At 34.6% G+C, this 27,580-nt stretch overlaps 1 protein-coding gene across 10 annotated transcripts; it reads right to left on the reverse strand.

The window, feature by feature from the left end:
- Positions 1 to 636: 636 nt before the first annotated feature.
- zgc:195282 lies at positions 637 to 27,555 on the reverse strand. Of its 10 annotated transcripts, none has more exons than XM_087234944.1 (6): positions 25,231 to 25,306; positions 24,999 to 25,118; positions 24,328 to 24,404; positions 7,075 to 7,169; positions 6,940 to 6,994; positions 3,950 to 4,924 (listed from the first exon to the last, which is right to left on the reverse strand). In XM_087234944.1, the coding sequence occupies exons 2-6, from the start codon at positions 25,043 to 25,045 to the stop codon at positions 4,878 to 4,880; spliced, it is 321 nt and encodes a 106-aa protein (XP_087091070.1). In that variant the 5' UTR covers positions 25,046 to 25,118; positions 25,231 to 25,306; the 3' UTR covers positions 3,950 to 4,877.
- Between the last annotated feature and the right edge of the window lie 25 nt (positions 27,556 to 27,580).

Raw genomic sequence — 27,580 nt, forward strand, 5'->3', positions numbered from 1 at the left:
TAGGCATGTAGTGTAGACATGGTCAAGATGATCTGCTGCAGTTCAAACCAAGCATCAGAATGGGGAAGAAATGTAATTTAAGTGACTTTGAACATGGCATGGTTGTTGGTGCCAGATGGGCTGGTCTGAGTATTTCAGAAGCTGCTGATCTACTGGTATTTTCACGCACAGCCATCTCTTGGGTTTACAGAAAAGGATCCGAAAAAGACAAAATATCCAGTGAGAGCAGTTCTGTGGGCGCAAATGCCTTGTTGATGCCAGAGGTCAGAGGAGAATGGCCAGACTGGTTCCAGCTGATAGAAAGGCAACAGGAACTCAAAACCACTCGTTACAACTGAGGTATGCAGAAGAGCATCTCTGAACGCACAACACGTCTAACCTTGAGACTGATGGGCTACAGCAGCAGAAGACCACACAGGGTTCCACTCCTGTCAGTAAGAACAGAAAACTGAGGCTACAATTCACACGGGCTCACAAAATTGGACCATAAAAGATTGGAAAAACGTTGCCTTGTCTGATGAGTCTCGATTTCTGCTGTGACATTTGGAAGGTAGGGTCAGATTGTGTGTGTGTGTGTGTGTGTGTGTGAATGTGTGTTTGTTTAATATAAAAATAAATTTACAGACAAGATCAACATGCAATCAGAAACAATGTATTTTGTATTTTAAGCAGTTACCTTTTGAGGTATACATCTTTAATGGAGTTCAGTTCAAAGTAATTGCAGTTTCCATCAGGATACAAACATCTTCGTTAAGAAACACAATAACATATAAAAATACATATTTTTTGAATTTTAATAAGGAGACAAAGTTATTCTGAATCAGTGAGTTAACAATACTCTATAGTTGGCAGTTCTCTGTGAGACACTTCTTTTCAAAGAACTAATGAAAAATACAAAAAAACCAGATAAAATCATAGAATAAAATTTGTATTCTTCCTGAACTATAGTTATAACAAAAAAGTAATAACGCCATCTCTAATGTGCATCAAGGATTATGAGGCGCAAGCTTCTGCTCCTAATTAAAAAGACACAATGATTAATTAACTGTCATTTTTTGCTTTGTAGATAAATTTGCTTTGTTTTGAAAAAACCCAGATTTTTTTTTGTCTCTTTAAAGGATTTAGAGCCTCTCATCCTCAAAATCCTAGACAAATGAACAAACAACAATAGAGCACAAAAATGTACATTGTGTTGCAAGTCAATGAATTAATTGTATACAAATATTTTTAAACCAAAAATATGATGCTTAAACACAACAACACCTTCCTACACTAAGTTAGTTTGATATGTACACATAATATTTTCCTATTAGGCTAGGCCATGGGCGCTGATATGGCTATATCAGGGCTATATTTCTACTCAGCCCCCCTAAAACTTTTGAGATTAGCTCATAAACTGTACACTGAACTGTCGCCTCAGTCCCCTTTAAATTTGATTTAAAGACGACGGCAGAATTCAGCGCCTCCCCGTCTTTTGTTTTTCATTTGATCAACAAACCACAGCTGTGCACAGAGAGAACGAGGCGTGTGTTTATTGATAAATTGTTATAATATCTGCTTATTTGTAGTTCTTTGATAAAGATAATCTTGTATCATCTGTATCCCAATGTCATGGATTAGCAGTTGGGTTTCTCGGCGTTTCCTCCAGCGAAAAATGTAACGAATATTTCGCTATTTTTATTTCAAAATTAACTACTAATATTAAACACTTTACAGTTTGTGTGGCATTAACTATATCATACAGTCTTGCACAGAAAGGATTAAACACAGTGACTGAAGCACTTAGAGAGTGTACTCATTTTAACTGTCATTGAGTCACTGACAGAGATAGAAACAGGTGTTGTCTAGTATTTTTTAAAAAACATATTTGTTATTATCAATCCGATCGAGAAAAATGTGAATTAGCCTGTAAGTTTAAATATATATATTTATATGTATGCCTTTTAATTAGAAAAGGGGCCGTTTATTTATTTAATACATGAAAACAAAAAACGCACTTAAATATAGAAAGTCGTTTTTACTACAGTAAACTGGTGGGTTAAGCTTATTTGGCTTATTCAGGACTCAAATGACTGTGCCTGTATGTAATACAGTGGAATACTATTATGCAACCCTACGATATTAAACAAACATTTTTAAGTGTAAGGAGCTGAGCCCCCCTAAAATGAAAATTCTAAAATCACCCCTGGGCTAGGCAATGATTAAACAGTGACACAACAGCTTCATTCTAGACCTATGTACAACACCAATTTCGAAAGCGTTGGAACATTTTGTAAAATTCAAGAATCTGTTTGTTTGCATAAGTTTGTGCATTAACAAAAGTACACACATCCAGGGTTTTCAAATCAAAGGTTCAACAAATCAAAGTGTATTTTGTTTACATAATCTTTTATTTTGATTTTGATCACACTCTAGAGGCATAATAAAAATCGAAATGTTACAGAATATGCTAATAAAATGGTTTTGAAAAATTATAAGCAGGTGAACTTGAACAGTTGATACTCATTTTAGGTATAAAATTAAATTATAAAATTAAATAATTATTAAATAAATGGAAAAAAATCACACATTTCAATGTAAAGAATTTTCTTTTACTAATTATCATATTAAATTATGCGAAAAGGACTGACGGTGGTAAAAGAAATCTAGAGTAATTTCTTAATGTGCAATGAGCAATTTATAGAAAGTGATTTTGAACCATAATTAAATGAATCTTTGAATTCTGAAGTTGCTGTGGAAATACAACAATTAAATTATAGAAGTCAAAATTAAGAATATAGATATTTTAAATTCATATAATTTTAAATCAAGATTATTTTCCATGAAGAGATTTTGCTCATTTTCTTCTGTAAATATATCAAAACTTGTTTTTTTTCTTTTTTCGAACCCTCAGATTTTATCTTGGCCAAATATTGTCCTTTTCTAACAAACAATGCAATGTTTATTTATTCAGCAATTTATTAGAAATTATTAATTAAAATGTTTACAGTTATCCAGTCACATATATACACAATAATACATTTTACTATCTAATTTATTATTAACTATAAATTGCTATAGTATTTTTTTCATGTGGGGACAGCACTGCATAAAAAACTGTTAAATAATAAATAATATAATTGAAAACGAATGAATTGCTGTGAAATTAAATATAGCCACATGGACTCAGTTGTACTTCAGAGTCACTAGCTATGTTTCCACACAAAAATGCAAATTTAACAGAAAATGCACAAAAATTAAATATTGCATTAAAAAGACAAAAGGCAATGAACGCAGTCCTAACCGGCTTTTAGAGGTGTAAGACTGCACTTTGGGAGCACAGCTGCTCAACACAGTTCTAAAAAGGGCTAAGGCATTTTAGAATGGCCAAAACATCATTTCAGATGTACATTTATTTGAAAATGAGAGCCAGACAATGATGACCACAGATAGGTGAGCAGCTGAAGACAGCTATCCTGTCAGTTTGGGCAAACATCATGCTTGTAAACCTTTAACAGTTAATATCTTGTAATCCTGAACGACTAAACATTGTGATTAAAAGGAAAGGTGATGTAATACTGTTAAACATGCATTCAGTTTTTTGGAGTGTGCTTAAGCCATCCAACTTAAAAATGAGTTTACATTTACAGAATTTATCTTGTCAGTGAAAACATTAGAATATCTTTTCTTTGTACTTTGTTCATAGATTCTTGCATTTATAATATTTTTTTTTTGTTATGTTTAACCAAGCAAGAACACTTTTGATTGGACATTTCAGTATTATGTTTTTTTTTCTTCTGGATAAAGTAATATTTTATTTAGTTTGCACTGTAAAAAATATCAAATTAATAGTTTCTGTATTTTGTGGTTTGCAAGTGTTCTCCATTTATTTAGAGTAGTGAATTGCATTATGGGATGTTAATCTCTGTTAAAACTCTGTCGATTTTTGATGTTAATAATAACTCTACAGTTTAACAAAGTGACTTTTATTGACATTTTAGTAGTTTGAAAAAAATATGATGTATAAGAAATAATATATAAAGATGTAAAATAAAAGAAAATATACTGGCAGTTTGATTATACCTCACATTTTTAGTCAATTTTATGTCACTTTTTTAATTTTAAAGGTTAAAAGAAAGAAAGAAAGAAAGAAAGAAAGAAAGAAAGAAAGAAAGAAAGAAAGAAAGAAAAGATCAATGTCCTATAATAAAATAAAAAAAGTTATGTGTAAAAATAAAAACTTGAATCATAAAATATGAGAAACTGCTAATTTATGGATTTTTTACAGTGTGGTTTGGAATAAAATATGTAATAGTGATGTACAACTGATGAGGTAAATCTTATAAACCCCATTAATATTTAGTTTCAATTGGCTACAGAACAAACCATGACTTGCCCAATTAACCTAATTTGCCAAATTTAGCCTTTTAACTGCATTTTATGCTGAATACTTGTACACTTTAAAATATTATGTACTGTCGTCATGCCAAGCAAAAAAGAAGCAAGTTATTAAAGTGTTCTTAAAAAATCTCTTCATTAAACAGCACTTGGGTAATAATTCTGAAAAGAATTTACATTACAGAGCACTTATAATTTTGTATTCGACTGTATGAAGTGGCATAACTGTAGATGAATAATGAAAACAGCTCATGAAGCAGATGAGAATGTCAGCATGGATGGATGTTTGGTAGGTTATTACGTCTATTTTTGTGAGTTTCTGATGAATGGCTATATGAGGATGGAGTTGTGTGTAGTTCTGTGGTAAGGAGGGATCAGCTGGGGAATACTTTCCAGTGGTTTGTTGTGGGTCTCAAAATGAAGAAGGTTTGGGTGTGCTGCTGTTGTTGTTCTTGTAGATGGAAATGCTGTGTGTTTCTCTCAAGACTGAAGGATCTCTTTCAAGATGAAGCTGTGTAGGTCCGAATCACTGCAGGTCCTCGATTACCTGCTTAAAGAAATATATAATGTAATAAATATTATATTATATTATATTATATTATATTATATTATATTATATTATATTATATTATATTATATAGGAGGTTCAATCTTCTGTGATAACCCCTGATGGATCAAGTAAGCCAAGGGGAATATAATATAATATATTATAATATATAATATAATATAATATAATATAATATAATATAATATAATATAATATAATATAATATAATATAATATAATGTGACATAACAACATAACATGTATAATTATTTGTAACTTTAAAAATAATTGTATATATGAATAAAAATATTTAGTTCAATTCAGATTTCAAATAATGTAAAATGAGAATATTTTAATATTTTTTATCATATAATTATAAATATATATATATATATATATATATATATATATATATATATATATATATATATTATATATATATATATATATATTTATATATATATATATAATATATATTATTATAAATATATATATATAATATAATATAATTATATTAATATATAATATAATTATAAAAAAAATAATTATAATTAAAAAAATCTAAAATAAATAAATAATCAGGCAATTATTTTGCAAATGATTTTGCAAATATTTTATTAAACTTTTAATTAAATAAAATAAACATTTAATAACATTTTATTTTTGGTTAAAATGAACCATGAAGTTATTTTAAATGTTAATACAATAATAAATTAATTATTTAATAATTCTAATTCAACACTATAATTTCAGTCATTTGCTTTCATGGACATTATCTTCCGACGAAAAATAATAAATTTCAACATCATTCATTATAACTTTTAAAAGATCCCAAAATTTTGCAGATATAATGATTAACAGATATATTATAGATATATTATAAAGTAAGAAATCCACTTTTATACAAATGACGAAATGACCTCAATCTAACCTAATATTATCGTCTTATGATGTGGTGTTCCTCCTGGGTTGTTTTCTGTGCAGAATTGGGTAAAGTGTAAGAAATTTTTGAATCCAGCAACAGGTAAAAATATATAATAAAAAAAACCTGCATTTCCTGCTCTACCCAAAATGTGGTCTACATGTTAAAATGTCCGTGCCAAAAGATATGTAGGGAAGTCATCACGTCAGTTGAAGGTGAGAATTACTGAAGTATACACCATGACAAGATATAACGTCAGCAATAGCAAGACATTTTATTAATTTTGGACATGACATTAAACAACTAGAATACATAGGAATTGAGGAAGTATTTGAGTCACAGGAGGTAATCTGAATCAAAGACTATTACAAGGAGAAGCGTTCTGGATTCATAAATTAAAATCATCTACACCTAGAGGAATGAATGAGGAACTGGACTTTTCTGTGTTTCTTAAAGGGTTTGTTGTTAATTTTTAACATTGTGAATCAGGGATTTGAGTATGTAATTATACAAATAATGAGATGAAAATGTATTTTTAATATTTTGGACTGTCAGAATTTCATTGCATTGATGTAGACATGAATAAGTGAATGATGATAATTGATATGTTATTTTCCTGTGCAATGGAGATAATGTATTTAAAGATGAAGGTAAATATTTCTTCTGTAATTAATTACAGTATATTGAAATGAAAATGAGATTGTTTTTTACTATAGAGTGGCCGTCTAACTAATGATGTAATGTGATTGACTGTGGGATAAAAGAGTGGAGTGAAAGGATTGTGTCAAACACTGAGAAAGGCATTGTGCTGAAACGACTGTGCTTTTTATCACCTAAGAATGTAAAATAAAGCTATAGAAAGTAATAATTTAATGAGTGTGAATTAATAATATCTGAATAATATTATGAATAATATTATTGACAAGATTAACGCACAAAAAAAAGTTTAAAAACCTTCAAACTTAATTTCTAAAAGTCATTTGCTTTCAACATTAGTTCCAACATAATGTAATTACAACCAAATAACAGCTAATAATAATTATACTAATAATAGTATAATAATAATCATAATGAATAAACACATTCATTCTCACCTCTTGGCCCAAAATCTCTCATGAAGCAGTTAGTGCAGAATGGCTTCTCATCGTGCTGCATAAGGATGTAAAAGGTAAAACATTTGTACTGTGCTTAATATTATTTAAAAAAAAAACGTTTACAACAATGTGTACCTCTGCATGCTGACCGGGTGTTAACTGTCTTTTACACTTGTGGCACTTCAAACACAGCGGGTGATAATCGCGCCCCAGTGACCTCTTCTTCTCACCTGCGTCAATCAAAGGTCAAAGGTTAAGAAATGAGCCAGGTGTGTTTACTGAAGCTGGAGTTTGTTTGGTTGTCAGGGGAGGGGTAATGGTCTGAGTAATTAATGTGTTTGGCGGCAGTTTGCTTATATGTTTCATGAATTAGTTAGAACACTAAGGCATCGGTGCAGTTTGGCACTATTTATATACCATATTTGTTCATTTCTTGTATATTTTTAGTTTTATCTTTGGTTTAAGATTAGTACTTGTTTGTGTCTTTTTTTGTACTAAATTCTATAATTTTTTAATTTGAAATTTCTATTCAATTATATCTAGCTATTATTCAATTATTATTTCAATTTTAGGTCTTTAGTAATTATTTAAGTAACTCGACCCTTAAAATTTATTTGTATATTTTTAGTTTTATCTTTTGTTTAAGATTAGGAATTGTACGTGCTTTTGTCTTTTTTGTACTGAATTTTATTTTGTTATTTTAAATGTCTATTAAAATATATTTAGATATTATTAAGTTTTTATTTCAATTTTAGGTTTTAAGTAATTACTAGACTTTTATTTGTATATTTAACTTTTATTTATTAAGTTTTTTCTTTAGTTGAAGATTAGCGTTTTTATGGCTTTTGTCTTTTTTGTACTAAATTAAATTTTGTTCTTATTTTTAACTTCTATTGAATTATATCTAGCTATCATTCTATTTTTATTTTAGGTTTAGGAGATATTTAAGTGATTCATCTCAAGCTGGTTAAGCTAAGATGTAAACTTCATTCTTTGAGGCAGCATTTAATTGACCTTTTGGATTTCTTCTAATACTTCAGTCTAGAAATATTGGTTTAAGTTAGCTAAAACATCACTGATTTGAATGAATTACTTTTACACCAATATTTATGAACACAATAATGCATATTCTGTCTTCGTACAGTTTTACTTTATTTCCTATTTCAATCTCTTTTAACAAATTAACATCAGAATCAATCCCATTTACTTAATGAATGTGTTTGTCTGATCTTAGTGACGTTTAGTGAACGTTTGTATGTTTAATGTTTTTTTCAGCTGAAATTAGGACAACAAAATACTATAAAAAATATATTTTAAGTCTTTTTTTAATATTGAGAGAGTCAAAATTATTTTAACCATCAATAATTTTGTATTTTATTGTAAAACTATGTGGAAGTTGATTGAAAAATCAATAAAGAATTATTAATATTAGTTTCAACCTCACAGTCCCACGTTAATGAGGAGGCAATTCTATAAAACATCTAAATCTGATTCCTCCATCCTGGATCGCATTACTTTTTTATTCATTCTCAGCACTTGTTTGCAGCTTTCAAGATGTGTTTAATATTTGTAGATAGTTTACTATAGCTTAGTTTAACATACTACAGCAACCCGCCATTGACCAACTCTAAGGTGGAAATCGGTCAAAAGTAGACAAAAGTTAAAAGTTAAATGCTAATGTATTTCCTCTCATCCTCTTGGATTCCAAATGGACCAAAATGCAAAGATGCAAGACATAAACCCTCAGACCTATGTAGATGTTATTCTTTGATGTGTGCTTGGCAAAAGTCCACCTACTGAATATCTGACCTCCAACATTGGCCATAAAGTCTTCAGGCTGACCCAGGATCAGGCTAAAACCAAACTTCCTATTAACATGATGGGTCAAGCTCTCAAAATAAACAACAGCCTGCACTCCAGCTTTTTGTCCTAGATTTTGGCGCTAAAACAAGACTAGGAATGCAACGAATAACTGATTTCACTATTAACTGCACTTTAATTCCTCACGGTTAATTAATCCCAAAGACTTCTCAACACCGCCTTTCTGCAAGGAATAAAACTGCTGCAACTAAAGGAATTAATGCAAACTGTGCGCTATTTAAACTTTCGAGCTAGAATACAATGCACACTGGATTGAAGGCTGCTTTTAACTATAGCTGAGGCTATTAACTAAGGGCCGTTCATATATCTCGTCTTTTGAGCCAGTAAGTTTAGTAACTCCAATGGAGGTGCGTGGCTTGCATATCGGCAGTGGCAAGTGGCACAAAGCGCTCACACTTGCCAGGAGAACCTAGTTGAAAAAATGCTGTGAGCACAACGCGAGTCACGTTATAAGAACAAAAGGGTCAGCTTCACACTTTAGAGTAGAAGTTTGTATATTCCATAAAATGTGATTTATTAAACCAATCTAAGTAAAACAAAGGGTATGTTATTTGGGAAATTTAAAAAAAAGTCAGAGTTACAGATTGATAATAAAGTTACAGAAAGAGTTTATGCAATTAAGTTTTCTTTGTGTTGTATTGGATCAGAAAATTAGTTAGAAACCGCAAATAAATGTGATATCAAAATAAAAAATAAAATAAAAAAAAAACAGCAATAGTGTATAAAGCAAGATTCATCCTGGATAATGAATCAATGTATGTACTATATAAGACACTTATGCTGCCATATACAGTATGAGTTATTGTGTTCAAATTTAGGGAAATACATATAAATCTATGTACAATGCAGAAAATTGTAATTAGACTGATGGAGCATGTGGGGTATTTGGAGCATACAAATCCTTTATTTTTTTAAATTGAAGATACTTGAGTTTAATGATTTGGTTATATTAAAAACAGCACAATTTATGTTTAAAGCTAGGAATAAATTACTTCCACAATGCATACAATAGTCTTTTTGAAAAAAGACAAGGGGGATATAATCTGAGGGAAGAACAAAATCTTAGGTGGTTGAGAACAACCTAATGTGGTGTGAAATTATAGAACAGTCTAGAACAGATTCTCAAACAATGTCAGGATAATAATCAATTTAAAAAGTTGTATAAATATATTATTAAATGAATATAATGATGAATAGAGCTAATTGAAAAATGAGAAAGGTATGATGAAGTTTAATGAATGGCTGTTTGCATTACATTTTTTATGTTATAAAATATAAACGTACAAATGGAATCCAACATATAATATGTCAAAGATGCCAAAAGAGTAAAAAATGTCACATGTAAAGCTCAAATGTCTCATGTAAAAAGAAGAGATAAGTAAAATAAAAAATAAGTAAAGTAATAGACGAATGATTTGTGTGTGGTAATGGGTTGGGAAAATAACAAGCTTGTGCTTCATCCCGCTTTATTTCGTCCATGTTGAAATGTATTTTTTGTTAAAGAAATTTTATGTATGATATTTTGTTCGAAATAAATAAATCAAATCAAAATTAAAACTAGTATATTTTTTAAATTAATGTATGCATAATAATCATGATAACTATAAAACCGTGATTATTCTTCAGACTATAATCATACAACCAAAATCTATAATCATTGAATCCTTAAACAAGACTAGCGGAAAAAAAAAATTCTAGCCAAATTCTTCTCTTTCTTCCATCCATAAGTTTCTGCACTGCTATCTGCCAATTTGAACAGTCTAGCAGGTCTTGTTCTGGCCTATTCCACTTCCTGCCACAGGCAGACACTTCCTGTGTTCTTGTGACTCGTGTTGTGAGATGCTGATTGTGGTTAGGAGACTGCAGACCCACTATTTTTACACAAATGCACACAGTTAGAGGCTTAAAATGCTTCATTTCACAGTTTCCATAGTTTGTTTCACCAAGCAGAAGCTAAAGCTACTTTAGCTTAGCATTTAGCATGCTGCTATATTGCTGTTACTTGGATCTGCTGTTAACATATACTCGTTTACACATCAAAAACAAGTCATTTGGCACAATATATTCCTTAAACCTCTTAAATGCACCAACAGCATGTCAAAACATTGAGTTTTTAAGTCAAAACAGAAGTTTTTGCAGGTAAATACAAAATGTGCAGCATCAACACTTTACAATGATATTTATAACTACATCAAAACATAAAAGTCGCATCTTAAACAGTTCTTAAAGAAGGATCGTTTGATCCCAGAACGCCACTCACCAAAATAAACAGGCTTCCCACATATAGGACAGAAGCTCACCATGGTTGTAGATGAGCTCTAATAGTTCTTGATGCGTGAACTGTCGAGATGCAGGAAATGTGTGAGCGTCTCAACTGTTGACAGCCTCTCTATACTCTGTACAAGAAAAGGATGTGGCAAGAGGTGCAGACAGGAAGCAAGAAATGATTTGAAATGAAAATATGCTCAATTCAGGCAATCAGATGTTTGGTCAGACTTATGTGTGTGCGTGTGTGTGTGAGTGCTGTGATATAAAGAGTCTGTCATATTAAGTCTGCTCTCAAGTCAGAGTCCTGCTGTTGGACGGAGACTTCACACTTCTGTCATTGCGGTTTGAAATCAAAGATGATGTCGAGGGCCGTGTGAGGTCATCAGACTAGTCGGAGTCTGTTATGAAATGAAAGCTTGTGGGTTTGTTTGCTGGATGCGAGTCAAGGGAACAACAGAGAGGCAGATTGAGAGGGACACAGATGTCAGCCGCTCGGATTTCATGGGTTGTCATGGTCTCCGCTTCTCAACCCCTCGATCTGTCCGCTCGCCCTTTTTCATCCTCTTTCTCTCCATCCCTGAGATTAAAAAGCTCCAGTGTGGGAGAACAGGAGTTTAAGAGAAACCCAAAACTGCTGCTGCACACACACACAAACACACACACATTGAGCGATGACATCACTGAAAGGCGCTTGATTGGGCGAGCACAGAAAGCCGTGAGAAGCAGAGTAAGGAGAGCGTGTTTTTGTGTATGTGTGTGTTGAGATTTAAAGGATGAATAAGAGTCTGGCTCCAGTTGCAAAGCACTATTGCCCTCGGTTTAGCTTGATTTATACACATACACACAACTCCCCCACAATCTCTATGTGTGTGTGCTGGAAGGCAAAACACACAGGCTTCATTTGAATTGATCTTAGCTATGGTCTGAACAATTCAATGGAATTGCTGCTGTTTCAATTTTCTATAAAATATAAATGGTAAATGCTCATCGATCTGTTAGCCTGTGATTGATTTGTACATTTAATTAATAGGATGAATATTAAATAAGTAATAAATTTTTATTATTGGGGGACCGCATGGGATGAGACATGGCTGTGTTGGAAGTGTTCAGTTGAAAATATTTATTCATTCATTTATTTTATTTTCAGCTTAGTCCCTTGATAAATCTGGGGTCGCCACAGCAGAATGAACCACCAACTTATCCAGCACATGTATTACGCAGTGGATGCCCTTCCAGCAGCACCCCATCACTGAGGGACATTCACACACACTCATTCACACACATACACTTCGGACAATTTAGCTTACCCAATTCACCTATAGCGCATTTCTTTGGACTGTGGGGGAAACTGGAGCATATAGGGGAAACCCACGCCAACATGGGGAGAACATGCAAACTCCACACAGAAATGCCAACTGACCCAGCTGGGGCTGGAATCAGCGACCTTCTTGCTGTGAGGCAAACCTGCGCCACCGTGTAATGTAATGTAATGTGTATTTATATAGCGCATTTATTGTGTATGGCCATACACCCAAAGCGCTTCACAATCATGAGGGGGGTCTCTCCACACCACCACCAGTGTGCAGCATCCACTTGGATGATGCGACGGCAGCCCCAGGACAACGGCGCCAGTGCGCTCACCACACACCAGCTATTGGTAGAGAGGAGAGACAGTGATTGAGTCAATTCGGTGGAAGGGGATGATTGGGAGGCCATGATCGTAAGGGCCGATAGAGGGACTTTGGCCAGGACACCGGGGTTACACCCCTGCTCTTTCACGAGAAGTGCCATGGGATTTTTAATGACCACAGAGAGTCAGAACCTCAGTTTAACGTCTCATCCGAAAGACGGCGCTCACTGACAGTGTAGTGTCCCCTTCACTTTTACTGGGGCATTAGGACTCACACAGACCACAGGTTGAGCGCCCCCTGCTGGCCTCACTAACACCACTTCCAACAGCAACCTAGTGTTCCCTAGTGGTCTCCCATCCAGGTACTGACCAGGCTCAACCCTGCTTAGCTTCAGTGAGTAACCGGTCTTGGGCTGCAGGGTGACATGGCTGTGACGCCCCAGTTGAAACTATTTCCGCCTAAAATTCAGTCACAGCATGAAGATTTCCTACATTTGTTCATTAAAAACCTGTTTTAGTTTTTATTTTTGTATCTCTGTTATAATTTTGGAATCAGATGTTGTTTATTGGGGCAGCACAGTGGCTCAGCAGTTCACACTGTCGCCTCAGCAAAAAACTTGCTGGTTTGAGTCCCAGCTGGGTCAGTTGGCATTTCTGTGTGGAGTTTGTATGTTCTCCCTGTGTTCACGTGGGTTTTCTCCAGGTGCTCTGGTTTCCCCCAGAATCCAAACACATGCACTATAAGTGAATTGGGTAAGCTAAAATGTATGAGCGTGGGAGTGTATGGGTGTTTTCCAGTACTGGGTTGCAGCTGGAAGGACATGCACTGCTGAAAACATATGCTGGAATAATTGACAGTTAATTTTGCTGTGGCCTCTGAAATAGAGACTGAAGGCTGATTTTTATTTCTGCGTGGAGTGATCGACATGACCCACGGCGCCTGCCTTGTGCGTAGCCGTGAATTTAAAGTTTTGTGTGCTGTTTGTGTTGCTCTGCAATAACACTTCCGAAATGCTAGCTGGCAGTAGGTTTTTATGCGTCTCTGTGCCGAGTTTCTTTGAAGGTGTTTTGTTTTTCTGAACACTACATGTAAACTTGCTCAGTCAGAGGTGGGAACTGGCGGACGTGCAACAACTTGGTAAAAACGCCACCTACACTCGTCACTGGTCCCAAGTTGAACAATCATAGAGCTTGTGCTACGTGTCGTTGCAATGTGTAGTTACATTTTTTGAGAGGTGCGGGTAAGTGTCTGTCAGCCACGGTGAGGGTTATGCATCAGCACAAAGGTTGCGCCCATGCATACGCATGCGCTTGATGCAGAAGTATAAATCAGCCTTAAGCCGAAGGAAAATAAATAAATGTTGTTTAATGAAAGAATCAAATACTTTTATAAGTCAACAAGGCAATAAATGATCAAAACTAATCGCAACATTTTACAAATTTGACAGAAAGTGTTTAAAGTTCTATTTAATGCTTTATTGTTTGTTTTCTTAAGCAGCACAGCTGCCAACATATGATAATAGTCTCTCTTTTAATATGAAGACTCATGAAGTGACACTGCAGACTGTGTTACTGCAGGGTCAGGCAAGGAGAGGAATTGCAGCTGTTTATCTTTATTCATAAACAAAAACAAATGTTGTTATCAAGGAATGATACCAAACTGAGGCACAGGAGAGGCTGTTGCAGCTTTACACACACAGACAGTGCTGGATAATAAGCTGAAGGATCTGAGGGCATATAAACACATGATGATTAGTAACTAAAACACACACAGGTGAACATAATCAGTTAACCAACGAGTAACCGTATAAACAAACTAGAAAAACAAGAACTATCAGGGGAAACATGGAGGAAAAAAGTAAAAGTCTAAAAACAAAAAACAGTTAATATCATTTTAAGACAGAAGCTTCAGTTTTGTAAATTTTACTAATGTTGTAAATTTGACAAATATTACACGTTTGCTCAATTTTACATCAAATAAATTCAGCATTGATGAGAATAAGCAACCTTTTTCTACTCATTTTACTTTTGAAAAATCAAATCCTTTAATTAATTTTACATCATCACATAGAGGCAGCTGGAAGGGCATCCGCTGCATAAAACATATGCCAGAGTAGTTTGCGGTTCATTCCACTGTGATGACCCCTTAAAAATAACAAACCAAGCCGAAGGAAAATGAATGAATGAACATTCAGAGGGTTAAATAAAACAAGTCTCTGTCAAATCTGATTTCTCTATCCGGGATTGCATTCATTTTTTATTTATTTTCAGCACTTGTTTACAGCTTTCAAGATGTGTTTAATGTTAATAGATGGTTAGTTTACTATACTAGATAGTTTTATATCATAGCACCCTGCCATCGACCATCTCTAAGGTAGAAATTGGTCAAAAGAAGACAAAAGTCATGTTAAAAATTAAACGGTAAATTATTTTCTCTAGTCCGCTTGGATTCCAAATGGACCAAAAAACAAAGTTTTTGTACTGTAAATTCTACTGTTATTGTAAATACGACAAATATTACACATTTGCTCAATTTTGAAAATTATCTATAAATATTTTCTGTAAATATCAGTTTCAACAAATAAACAGTTTCAACCTCACAGTCCCACAATAAAGAGGAGGTATAGAACATCTAAACCTGATTCCTCTGTCCTGGATTGCATTCATTTTCAGCACTTGTTTACACCTTTCAAGATGTGTTTAATATTAGTAAATAGTTAGTTTAATATAGTAAATAGTTTTATATCATATCACCCCGCCACTGAATTATGGTGTAAATTAGTCAAAAGTAGACAAAAAACAGAAGTTAAAAACTAAATGGTAATGGATTTCCATCTGCTTGAATTTCAAATGGAGCAAAATGCAGAAAGTCTGAAAACAAAAACAGTTATTAACATTTTAAAGCAGAATTATTTGTATTGTAAATTCTACTATTGTTGTGAATTCAACAAAGATAGCCCTTTGGCTTAATTTAAAATTAAATAAATTCAGCATTGATGAGTATAAGCAACCTTTTTCTACTTTATTTTAAGTATTTTCTGTGAATATTAGCTCCAACAAATAAACAGTTTCAACCTCACAGTCCCATGTTAACGAAGAGGTAATAGAACATCTAAATCAGATTCCTCCATCTTGGATTGCATTCATTTTTTATTTATTTTCAGGACTTGTTTACGCCTTTCAAGATGTGTTTAATATTACTAGATAGTTTACTATAGTGGAAAGTTTGATATCATAGCACTCCGCCATTGACCTTCTCTATAATGGATATTTATCAAAAGTAGACAAAAGACTTTAAAAATGAAATGGTAATGTATTTCCTCTCGTCCACCTGAATTCCAAATGAAGCAAAATGCTAAAAGTCTAAAAACAAAAAAAAGTACCGTTATTGTAAATTTGACAAATATTAAACATTTGCTCGATTTTACATCTGATAAATTCAGCATTTCTCAACTTTTTTCTACTTTTTTTTACTTTCGAAAAATCCTTTTATTTTTTATTTTAGAACATCACATAGATGCAGCTGAAAGGGCATCCTCTGCATAAAACAGATGCCGAAATAGTTGGCGGTTCATTCCGCTGTGGTGACCCATCATAAATAAGGGACTAAGCCGAAGGAAAATGAATGAACGAACATCACATAAAGGGTAAATAAAGTGGGTTTCTGTCAGGCTGGTAAACATCAGTCTTTAATTTTTTTTTCTGAGCATTTGATCCAATGGTTTTTCTACAGTAGACTGAACCAACTTCATTCAGTGAGGGATAAAAAAAAAACATTTCCCATCAAGCCTAACTGGGAACTTCACCAAACAGCGGAGTCAGAGCCCTGTCCACATGAGCGCTTGTTCACACAGACCGCACACTCACACACACATACACACTAATGTCTACTGCCAAACTACACAGAGAAGAGCAAAACAGGGTTAGAGGAAGGGAGGGCTTCTCTTTCTGTCCTTTTTCATGCTGGTTTAGTTTGGCTCTAGTTTACTTTGAAAAAACTGCCTAAATCCTCTTCTTTCTGGCTGAGAAATCGAGGAGAGGGGATAGAATAAGAGTGCAGGAGAGTAGGGTAAGCTGTGTCGCCTTCTTAATCAAGCAAACTGAGCGTAATCTTTGCCATGTGAATACATATTTAGAAAGTCCTCATCATATACTCCAGCCTGGGACTGGGAGAAATTTGGCTACATTTGTTCCGGTCTAAATACATGCTATGCTAAAATGCCAAGGACAACTATTTTTTGTAATTTGCCTGACAACATGAATCATTAAATGAAGAATCCCAAAATGGTAGATGTGAGACAAATTGAGTTAGATAATTTGGGGTTTAGTGTGTCACTGTTTTGGTTAACAGTGAAAGCTTTGACTTCAAATATAGACTCTAAAATGCTGTGTTGTTTTAACTCAAATTTGTTCAAATATGAACCAAATATAAACCCCAAAATTTTAAATGAAATGCTTAACCTAACAACAAATCAATCCGAAGGAAAAATTATAAGCAAAACATATTTTGGATGATTTATGAAAATGTGATTAATACAGTATATGCATCAATAGAAATAAGACTCTGAGGGCCCTATCATACACTCGTCACAATACGACGCAAGACGCGTTTGGCTCAATTTGTTGCTATTTTCAGACCAGCGCAACTCGCATTTTTCATATTTTGCGCCATGTTTTTTAAATTGCAAGTGCATTTGCGCCACTTTGTAGACTCATGGGCGTACTGGTCTAAAAAGGAGGTGTGTTAAGGCGCATTGTTGGTGTGTTGATATTTTAAAGGAACTGAAATAGACTGTGTTATTGACCAACTAAAAGCTGGTCTTATGTCTAAATTAGTGCAGAGCGTGTTAATTATGCGGCTATGTGGGTCCAAACATGTACACATTGCTATATACACACAGGATGAACAGCAATACACAAATTTCTTCACATATAAAAAATAAAAGAATTACAATGTTACAAAATTTACATTTTCAACATAAATATAAAAACCATTACCTCCATGCCTTTATGTCGGGGTGCTTTTTCAGTTAATTCATGACAATTTGCTTTTTTTCATTTTCATGACAAATTGCTGTGAGATTGTGGTGGTTTTGAAGACGTATGCATCAGCATATCGAGCATGTGTGTTTACATATAACTTTGAAAATAAGTGTGTTTTTTTTACCACATTTTGTTATTATTGTTAATTTATTCGTTTGCTGGAAATTAGAACTGAATTTAATAGTTTTGAAACAAATCTTTGCACTTAACAAACAAAATTAAATATGTTGATAGGATAAAGAATGTCTTCAGTTGACTGCTTACTACACAGTTTCCTCATCCACGAAAGTAAAGCCTGATTTATACTTCTGCGTCAATTGACTGGCGTAACCCATGGCGCAGGCAACGCGCATGGCTGTGCATTTATACTTCTGCACGCTGTCTGTGTTGGTCTGCATTAACACTTCCGAAACGCTAGTTGGCAGTGAGGTGTAAATGTTCTTCTGTGTCGAGTTTCTTCGTTGGTGTTTTGCTTTTCCTGAACACTTCCTGGATGTACAAGTGGCTTAAACTTGCTCATTTTGAGGCAGGAACCGGAGGACGTGCAACAACTTTAACTATGAGGTAAACACAAAACAAAACTCGCCATACTTCACAGGAATCCACACTTGTAAACAATCGCTACATTTGGCTCGCCCCATTCGCGCGGCTCTCGGTCCCGCCCAGACTCATCAGCGCTACCAAGCCAACCAATCACAGAGCTTGCGGTACGCGTCGTTGCGACGTGTAGTTACATTTTTTGAGAGGTGCACGTCAGCGACGCCGACGGTCACGGCGAAGGGCTATGCGTCAGCGCCGTAGCATACGCCGGCGTTTGACGCAGAAGTATAAATCAGCCTTTAAGGAGTAAAGTGTAAAAGTAAAATGTAAAAGTGTGAATAGAGGAGACTTATTCTTTGTCCTCGTGTGGCAGATAGTTTGCTTAAAAGTTTTTTCACTAGTAAAGTGTTCAGTTTTTCCTCTTACATCCATCATGTAAATGGCAAATGCACCATGGTGTGACACATCTGACTATTAAAGGGAATGGCAGATGAGACTTTGATTGGTTTAATGCAAATTATGCTCAAAACACTCCCAGAACTCATTGAGAGAATAAGCACAACCCTTTTAAACCATGTTCCACAGTGCAGAGCGTATTTTTCCGTCCTTAAATATCAAAAGTGAATTTGGATACACCGTTAATGCTTTTGCGTCATGCGCTTTAGACTTTGCGCTTAAAACGTTAAAATAGAGCCCTGAGATTGTACTTAGTTGAATTCCTAAATTGTATCAGAAAAAATCAATTGTTTAATACTTAATTGTATTTATATTTTGACTCTCAAAGTGTAAGTAGCATTAAATTTTTCCCCAACATTCGACTATAGAAAACATTAAATTTTAATTTTTGGAAGAAATTTTCATTTAACGTCAAACAAATCAATTTAGTGAGTTCAACTAACAAAGAAAACTACAAACTGATTAAAACACTACTTTTTGACTTTATTTAAAGGGCACCTATATTACCACATTCTCAAGATAGATTTAATACTCTATAAGTCTTTTGTGTCTCCTGAATGTGTCTTCAAAATTTTAGCACAAAACGCCCATCAGATTATTTATTATACCTTTCAGAATATTGGAATTCTGTGCTCTAAACACATTGTAGCTGTTTTTGTTGCCTGTGCCTTTAATTCTAGTTCTCCCTGCCCACTGTTCTGATGTGCCTGTCAGATTCTGCCTCAATATCTGCTTTGGCTGCACAGTGACAGACATGAAGGAAGCAGATATCCCGTAAAGTTTGTGCGAGACTACAGTAAGAACTTTCCCAATGATTATCTAATGCAGTGGTTCCCAACCTGGGGTCCGCGCCCCCCTAAGGGGGGCGCCAGAGTTCACAGGGGGGGCGCGGGAGAGGATAAGTATTGAGGTAGAAAAAGGCATAAAAATGCTCCACTATTATACAGGGCTGTACAATTAATCCAAAATCCGATTTCGATTTCAAACGATTATAAAAAAGCATTAATCAAGATAAACAATTATATGCATCATATACCGCCCCCTTTCCAGTTGTATGTGTTGCGAAAGACCGCGTGCTTATGTGTGTGTGCAACACGCACACGCAGTCAGAAGCATGCGGCCGGTCAGCATTCGCTCTCATTCGCACCCTGAGACGAGCAGAGGAGCGCAGACATCTAGTCATCTTAACGTGAGCGCTTTAATGGTCAAATAGGTGTCAAAACGCGGTGTTTAGTGATTATTTATATTAACCCTCATTTGTGTAATAAACAAACGAGTTGAGGATCAAAAGACGTGAAAGAGAAACTATTAAAGAGACAGCGCAAAATATTCCTGCTGCCGCCTGTTTTTATTATCATTAATCAAACATAACGAGAAAATCTTTCTCTGCTCTTGACTGAAGGATTTCTGTAGCTGAAGTGTTTTTTTACAGTGGAGATGCTTAAAGCACAGTTTGTTTTATATTTTTATTCTATTGTATTTATTTCTCTTTCCTTTGCAGGGTGGAAAATAACTGTATATATACACTTGAAGTCAGAATTATTAGCCCTCCTGAATATTAGCAACCCTTTTCCTGGCCAATTTCTGTTTAATGGAAAGAAGTTTTTTTTTTTTTTCTGAACATAATAGTTTTGATATCTCATTTCTAATTACTGGTTTCTTTTATCTTTGCTATGATGACAGCACATAATATTTTACTAGATGTTTTTCAAAATATAAGCATTCAAATTTAAGTGCAATTCAAAGGCTTAATTAGAGTAATTAGGCAAGTCATTGTATAACAGTAGTTTCTTCTGCAGACAATCAAAAATATATATTGCTTAAGGGGGCTAATAATATTGATCTTAAAATAGGTTTCAAAATATTTAAACCTGATTTTATTCTAGCTAAAATAAAACAAATAAGCCTAGAAGAAAAACAAATATTAGAGGAAATACTGTTAAATTCCTTGTTCTGTTAAACATAATTTGGGAAATATTTATTTAAAAAAAATTCTCAGGAATATATGTATTTTTAAGTACCAAAAAAAAAAAAATCAAAACACATGCTTAAAATTCCAACATAATAGTAAAAATAATTAAAATAAATAACATTTTGCTCACTTGTGCAATGTGCTTGTCCAACTTCTCGTAAAGGCAAAATCAAAACAAAAATGGCAGACAAACGTCAATTTAATGATTCTTCAGAGGCGAAGAAAAAGATTAGACAGTATGACAAAGCCTATCTAAATACACATAAACACACACATACAGTAATATATATATATATATATATATATATATATATATATATATATATATATATATATATATATATATATATATATATATATATATATATAATATAAATATATACGGTACATATGTGTGTGCGTGCGTGTGTATTTATATGGTGGGGGGGCTCCAATGTTTGTATATGTTCATGGGGGGGGCCCCAGAGAAAAAGGTTGGGAACCACTGATCTAATGTATTTGTTCTAGAGTTAATGAGTCAATGAGAATGATGAGTCACACACAATGTCATTACAAAGTTACACACACAGCAACACACACAGTTTTTGCACGGCAAATGTGACAGGATACACATTAATATCCACTGCTGTATGGGTATCCATTATATTAATGTACAAAATAAATCTGATTTAATGTCCACAAACCAGGATTGAAGCGTCTTCTTTTATAATTGTACTGACATGTGGCTGTGGTGATTTAACCGTCTACAACTTACATTATTCCAAACATGCACTGTTTTAAAAATGTATTAAACTTGTAAAACTCATTCTTGATCACATTTGCTGATTGATGATCACAGACAGCTGAACAGATATTTAGATCCCAGTTGCTTTGCGCACGTTCGTTCTTGTTAATATGATTATACACGTTACAGAGACACGTTAATACGCGGCTGTCGATCAACTCGGTGGGCGAGGAAACCACACTCCTACGTCACATTCCAGTCGGGCTCAAAATGGGAGGCATTTGGATCATATTTTACTGTCAAGAAATCAAAAAAAACTGACTTATTGTGTTTATATCACCCCAATATGACTGTGAACACACTATACATACACAGTTCTGTCCAAATAATTATACAAAAGATCATCATAGGTGCTCTTTAAAGGGATAAAACACCCAAACATGCACATTTACTCAACCTCAAGTGGTTTCAAACCTTTGAATCTCATTCTTCTGTTGAACACAAAATAAGAAGAAAGCTGGAAACCAGTTACACTTCACTTTCATGTTAGGAAAACCACATACTATGTAAGTCAATGGCTAATTACTTAAATCAGAACTTTTTTATTTGGCAAATCAATTCTTGACTATGCAGATTTGGCTTTTATGGAGCTTTAAAGAAAAAAGCATACATTATTAACATGTTATAAAGGATGTTTATGTGGGCATAATGTGAAGTTACCGAGCTGCAGGCCTGAGACATATATGAATGTGTGTGTGTGTTTTAACGTTTAAGTCTCAGTAGGTTTTGGCACGACTTCCATAGACCGAGAAACTTAAAAGCAGACAGTGAATCTCCACCATACGCTCCAGAAACTTGGCAAACACACTCAATCTCTGATGTTAACAGGGAAGACGCTGCACGGGACGCCTAGACCAGAATCCCACTATGTCTGCTCCAAAAGACATAACAGCAATCCTGAATCAGTAAACTTATCTGTCCCAGCCAAAATGGAGAGGTCTAATATTCAAAGACAGCTTAAGATATCCCAGCTGCGATACCACAATGCATCACTTTAGAAGAATGACCGTAAAAACATACATTTTAGTTTGAGTAGACAAGTTTTTTTTTATGTTACAAGCCTACAGAGGCGATTAAACCCAGGTCTTCCACTAATTAATGCTGACTACCAACACCCAAGTCGACGCGTCTTAATCAAAACCGGCTTTCGGCTTACAGTGTGAAAACGTTGGTAGTTTATAATTGCGTTCAGAAGGCAGAGCGAGTCAGCCAGCAGAACGAAAGACTCTTAAATGTGTTGATTCTTGCCTTTGCATTCTTGGCATTTCTCTTTCAGCCTTATTTCAGTCTTATAGTTCTCCCCTCTCGGTTCTCATGCGAAGCGGCCAATGCCAATTCCCTCAGATTTGGTTTGGCTTAAAACGCAAGGAGGCCGGGCGCTCTCCTCCCTTCTCCCTCTCTCATTTCCTGTGTTTTTTTTCTTCCTCCTTTCTCTCTCTCTCATTCTCACCCAGTCTGCTCTCTTCCCCTCTCGCTCTCTATGTGTTTTTGAGACTAGTCACACTGGTTTTTAAAGGGTTCCAGTAATTCCTTTGTCCTTTAAATAAATAATGCAAAGCACAGCTTCCTCTAGCTTATGTGTGTATACACATTTCACTGCAGCACAAAGATCTCTTGATGAATAAAATCTGCCAGGTCAAGGTTAAGGGGGAAAACTACTGCAAATTTAGCAAAGGAAAAGATGAAATCTACAGCAGAATACTAATAAAAGCTTTACTTAAAGGGAGATTTCATCCAAAAAAAATGAAAATGCACTCACTATTTACTCACTCTCGTGTGTTTTTACCCCTTTATAAGTTTATTTTATCTGCTGAACACTAAATTAGATGTTTTAAAGAAAGCTGAAAACCTGTAACCATTGACTTCCACAATATGACACACAAATACTATAGAAGTCAATGATAAAAGCAAAAAACGGATAAAAAAAGGGATAGTTCACCCAAAAATGAACATTCGTCACTTGATTAAGACCTAATTGACTTTTTTTGTATATAATAAACACAAAATATAGTATTTTGAAGAAAGAAAACTGTAACCATTGACTTCTATGGTTTTGTTTATCATACAGTGGAAGTTAATGGTTACAGGTTTTCAGCTTTCCTCAAAACATCCTCTTTTGTGTTTATTAGATAAAGAGAAACTCAAAAAGGTTTTAATCAAGCGACGAATGTTCATTTTGGGTGAACTATGCCTTTAAAAGCAAGTTTTTTTGCATTAATATTAGATCAGATCAGAATCCAACCGCATGTTAATTTTTAATTTGAGCGTATCAGCATTTTAAATCATCTGCCCTGCCTGCATTTTAATTATCCCTGAATATTAGTGAGGAAACGTACGCCATGCCCCCCCTTCGCCATCTCACCCTTTGTTTCTCCTCTCTCTCCTCATACAGCTGGTGTATGCTGGGTGCCCCTCCCCCACCATTTGAACAAACCAATAAGAGGGCATATCAGTCGATTCCCCTTCTACACACACACACACACACACACACCTCCCTACCCCCATCCTCTCTCTCTCCCCATCCCCCTTTCCCTCTCTCTATCACTCACTCCCCCATATTTCCTTTCAAAGCAGCCCCTCTTGCTGCCATCTCTCGCCCAATCTTTAAATTATCACTACAGAACACGCCTACCAGAAGTGTGTAGTGTCTTTCCCATGTGCAGTTCAATGTAAGATCTTGCTTTGGGTTCGGAGCTTACATGAATATCAAACACACGTTCTGGAAAGCATGTGATGCGCATGTGAGTGTGTTTTCAAAAGAAAGTGAGATAAAAACTGTGCGTCAAGGTGGATTGTAAAATGGGACTCACACACCCACACAGCTCCATTTGTGACTCATTGAAGACTTCTTGAAGAGATGAAAATGTAGATCTGTTAGCTCATTGAATCCCCTGTAAAAAAGGAGACATTTTCTGGGTTAAATATGTTAAAAGGGTAGTTCACCCCAAAATGCTAATTTAATCGCCCTCAAGTGGTTCCAAATCTTTGAGTTTGTTTCTCTTTTGAGCATAGTAGAAGATATTTTGAGGTTTGACAAGACATACTCTGGAAGTCAAAGGTTACCAATTCCCATCATTTTTAAAATAGCTTCTTTTGTGTCCAAGGGAAGAAAGAAACGCAACTGGGTTTAGAGCAAGCACATGGGGAGTGAATAAAAATGTTGGCATACATTGAAACAAAAATATTCATTGGATTTACTCAATGTTTTTAAGTTAAGTGGTTGCAAACTATTTATATGGGTTGAATTTAAACAAATTAAGTTGAACATTAATACGTTTAATTTGTGTATATTCAGCCCATATTAATGATTTGCAACCACTTACCTTCAAAATGGTTTTGTAAATCAAATAATTTGTATGTTTTTTTTGTGTGTAACTGTCTTTTTTAAGCTAACATTGTTACTATTACTTTTATGAAATTTGGTATTTAGCCTAAAGCACATGAAAGTTAAAATTATACGAGTGTGATTAAAGAACACTGCGTACTTTCGTAAAAATCCTCCAATCTTTGTTTTGCCTTGCTCTATTTCCATGTCCACTGGCCAACAAGAGGCGTGATCGGGTTTAAATGTCCAGCGAGCCCCAGAGAGTGGGCCGTGTTAACAACTACAGACCAAGCAAATCAAACGTTTACAGAAATCGAAAAAGTGCAGGGGATATTTAAGTGAATGGAGGCAGTTTACGCGTGTTGTCAAGATGAATTGGAGAAGCATCTAACATTTGTAAATTATTCACGCGTTTCCCCTTCAGCGGCGCATCTCTCTATTTTGCATTCACTTCAGTGCTCCAACTAGACCAGAGCAATAGAAACTCGATCGATTCCACAGGCATCGCTGAGGGTTGTGCTCTAATGCTTCAAGGTGTACCAAAAGGGACCATTCTTTCATGCCTTCACTAAGTTAATAAATGAATGAATAAGAATAACAGCTGGAATTGTTAATGTTATTTTTGTTGCATTTGATAAATAGTTAAATAAACACCTTTATGAAACTATGAGGTGGCAATAATAAGAAAACAGCACGTATAATTCATTCATTCATTTTCTTTTCGGCTTAGTCCCTTTATTAATCTGGGGTCGCCACAGCGGAATGAACTGTCACACATATTAAAGATAGATAAAGCTCTATTAATTTTGTTTTTTAAAGGTATTGTTAGATGTCACAAATAAATTCATATTAAAATAATAGTTACTATTATTCAAGTTGAGTGGCACAGTGGCTCGATGTTTAGCACTGTCGCCTCACAGCATTAAGGTCACTGGTTTGAGTCCCGGCTGGGCCAGTTGGCATTTCTGTGTGATTGTTCATGCAGTCCAAAGAAATGTGGTATAGGTGAAATGAATGAACTAAGTTGGCTGTTGTGGATGAGAGGGTGTATGGGTATTTCCCAGTACTGGGTTGCGGCTGGAAGGGCATCCGCTGTGTAAAACATTTGCCTGAGTAGTTGGTGGTTTATTTTACTGTGATAACCCTTAATAAACGAGGCACAAAACTAAAGGAAAATTAATAAAATGAATGAATTATTCATGTTATTGTTATTAGATATCCGACTAAAAGACTTTAAAATATTTTCACTTTCAACTTCATGAAATTTTTGTATATAATATCACAAACAAAATATACTGCTACTATGACACAAAAGTAAAAAAAAAAAAAAGAGAATTACACAAGATACACATGGTAAAGTACTGTAAATATGTATTATATAAATATTTATTTTAAAAATAGTATGATTTGCAGTTGGATTTTAAGTTTTAATCTGAGTATATTTCATTAGCATATTTGCTCTCTTAATCATTTCATGTTTTATAGTTTTATGAAATTAGTTTAACCAATTTTGGATACTTGATATTTCAATGACGATGTTTCTCTTCTAGTGGGCTAAATTTGCACTCCCTTCTTTAGTACCAAACCTGTTTGACTTTCTTTCTTCTAATGAACACAAAAGAAGATATTTGGAGGAAAGCTGGAAGCCAGTAACCATCGATCTCCATAATGATCGTTTTTCCTATTACGGATGCTAATAGTTTTCGGCATTCTTCAGAATATCTTCTTTTGTGTCCATCAGAAGAGCGAAACTCATAAAGATTTGGAACCACTTGAGCTTCCTAGCAGGTGTGTTTGTTAAGACATTTTGGAGATAAATCCTGCAGGAAAACGGCCCTCTAGGACTGAGGTTGGGCACCGGCACTAGTCTAAATAGAGAGTAAATTTATATTTTTTGGATGAACTATCCCTTTGATATGGATAAAGGGAGTCTAAGTCTTAAACACACTAATAATTGTATGTTAAATAACAAAATAAGTTATAATAATTCATAATTCAAGAAGAAAGAAACTCATAAAGATCTGGAACCACTTGAGCTTCCTAGCAGGTGTGTTAAGGCAAGTTGGAAATTAACCCTGCGGACAATGACCCTGCAGGACTGAGCTTGGGCACCCGGCACAAGTGAGTGCGTAAAAATAGAGAGTAAATTTACTTTTTTTTTTTTTTTGATGTGTTATTCTTTTGAACTGCTCTTAAAGCGAAGTCAAGGTCTTAGACACACTGAAAATATATGTAAAATAACACAATAAGCTATAATAACTTAAAAAAGAAACCCATAAAGATTTGGAACCACTTGAGCTTCCTAGCAGGTGTGTTGAGTTGGAGAAAAAAAAACCTGCAGGACAACGGCCCTCCAGGCACCCGGTGCGTTTAGCTTAGGTGAGTAAATATGTGTAAATTTAGATTTTTTCCCATACCTTTTAAATACTTGGAGCTTACTTTTGTGCCAAAGTGAATAAGTATATGTAAAAAGCAACAATTCATTCACACACACACACACACACACACAGGTTTAAAATTGTGTCGTGTAAACAAACTACTTACTGTGTTGAAATGACAGCTCACTTATCTTGATGTTAAGGCTTTAGTTAATATAAATGGAAGTCTCATTTTGGTTTCATTTGAAAATGGAGGATTGTGAAGTGGGTCTTATTTGTAAATAGAGAAATTAGTGTCTCCTCTCTATACTGTGCGTTGTCGGCGGGCTGCGCGGACTCGACTGTGCTCGACTACTCTGGTCTG

Source organism: Danio rerio, chromosome 1, assembly GCF_052040795.2.
Source record: "Danio rerio strain M-AB ecotype USA chromosome 1, GRCz13ab, whole genome shotgun sequence".
Lineage (NCBI taxonomy): Eukaryota > Metazoa > Chordata > Actinopteri > Cypriniformes > Danionidae > Danio > Danio rerio.

Coding starts and splice junctions, on each gene's coding strand:
- zgc:195282 (XM_087234942.1), bottom strand. CDS start 25,045: ATGGAAATAGAGCAAGGCAAAACAAAGATTGGAGGATTTTTACGAAA. Junction 7,170..24,327: donor TCACAAATGGAGCTGTGTGG/GTGTGTGAGTCC, acceptor TGATTGACGCAG/GTGAGAAGAAGAGGTCACTG. Junction 4,928..6,939: donor GAGAGATTTTGGGCCAAGAG/GTGAGAATGAAT, acceptor TATTTCTTTAAG/CAGGTAATCGAGGACCTGCA.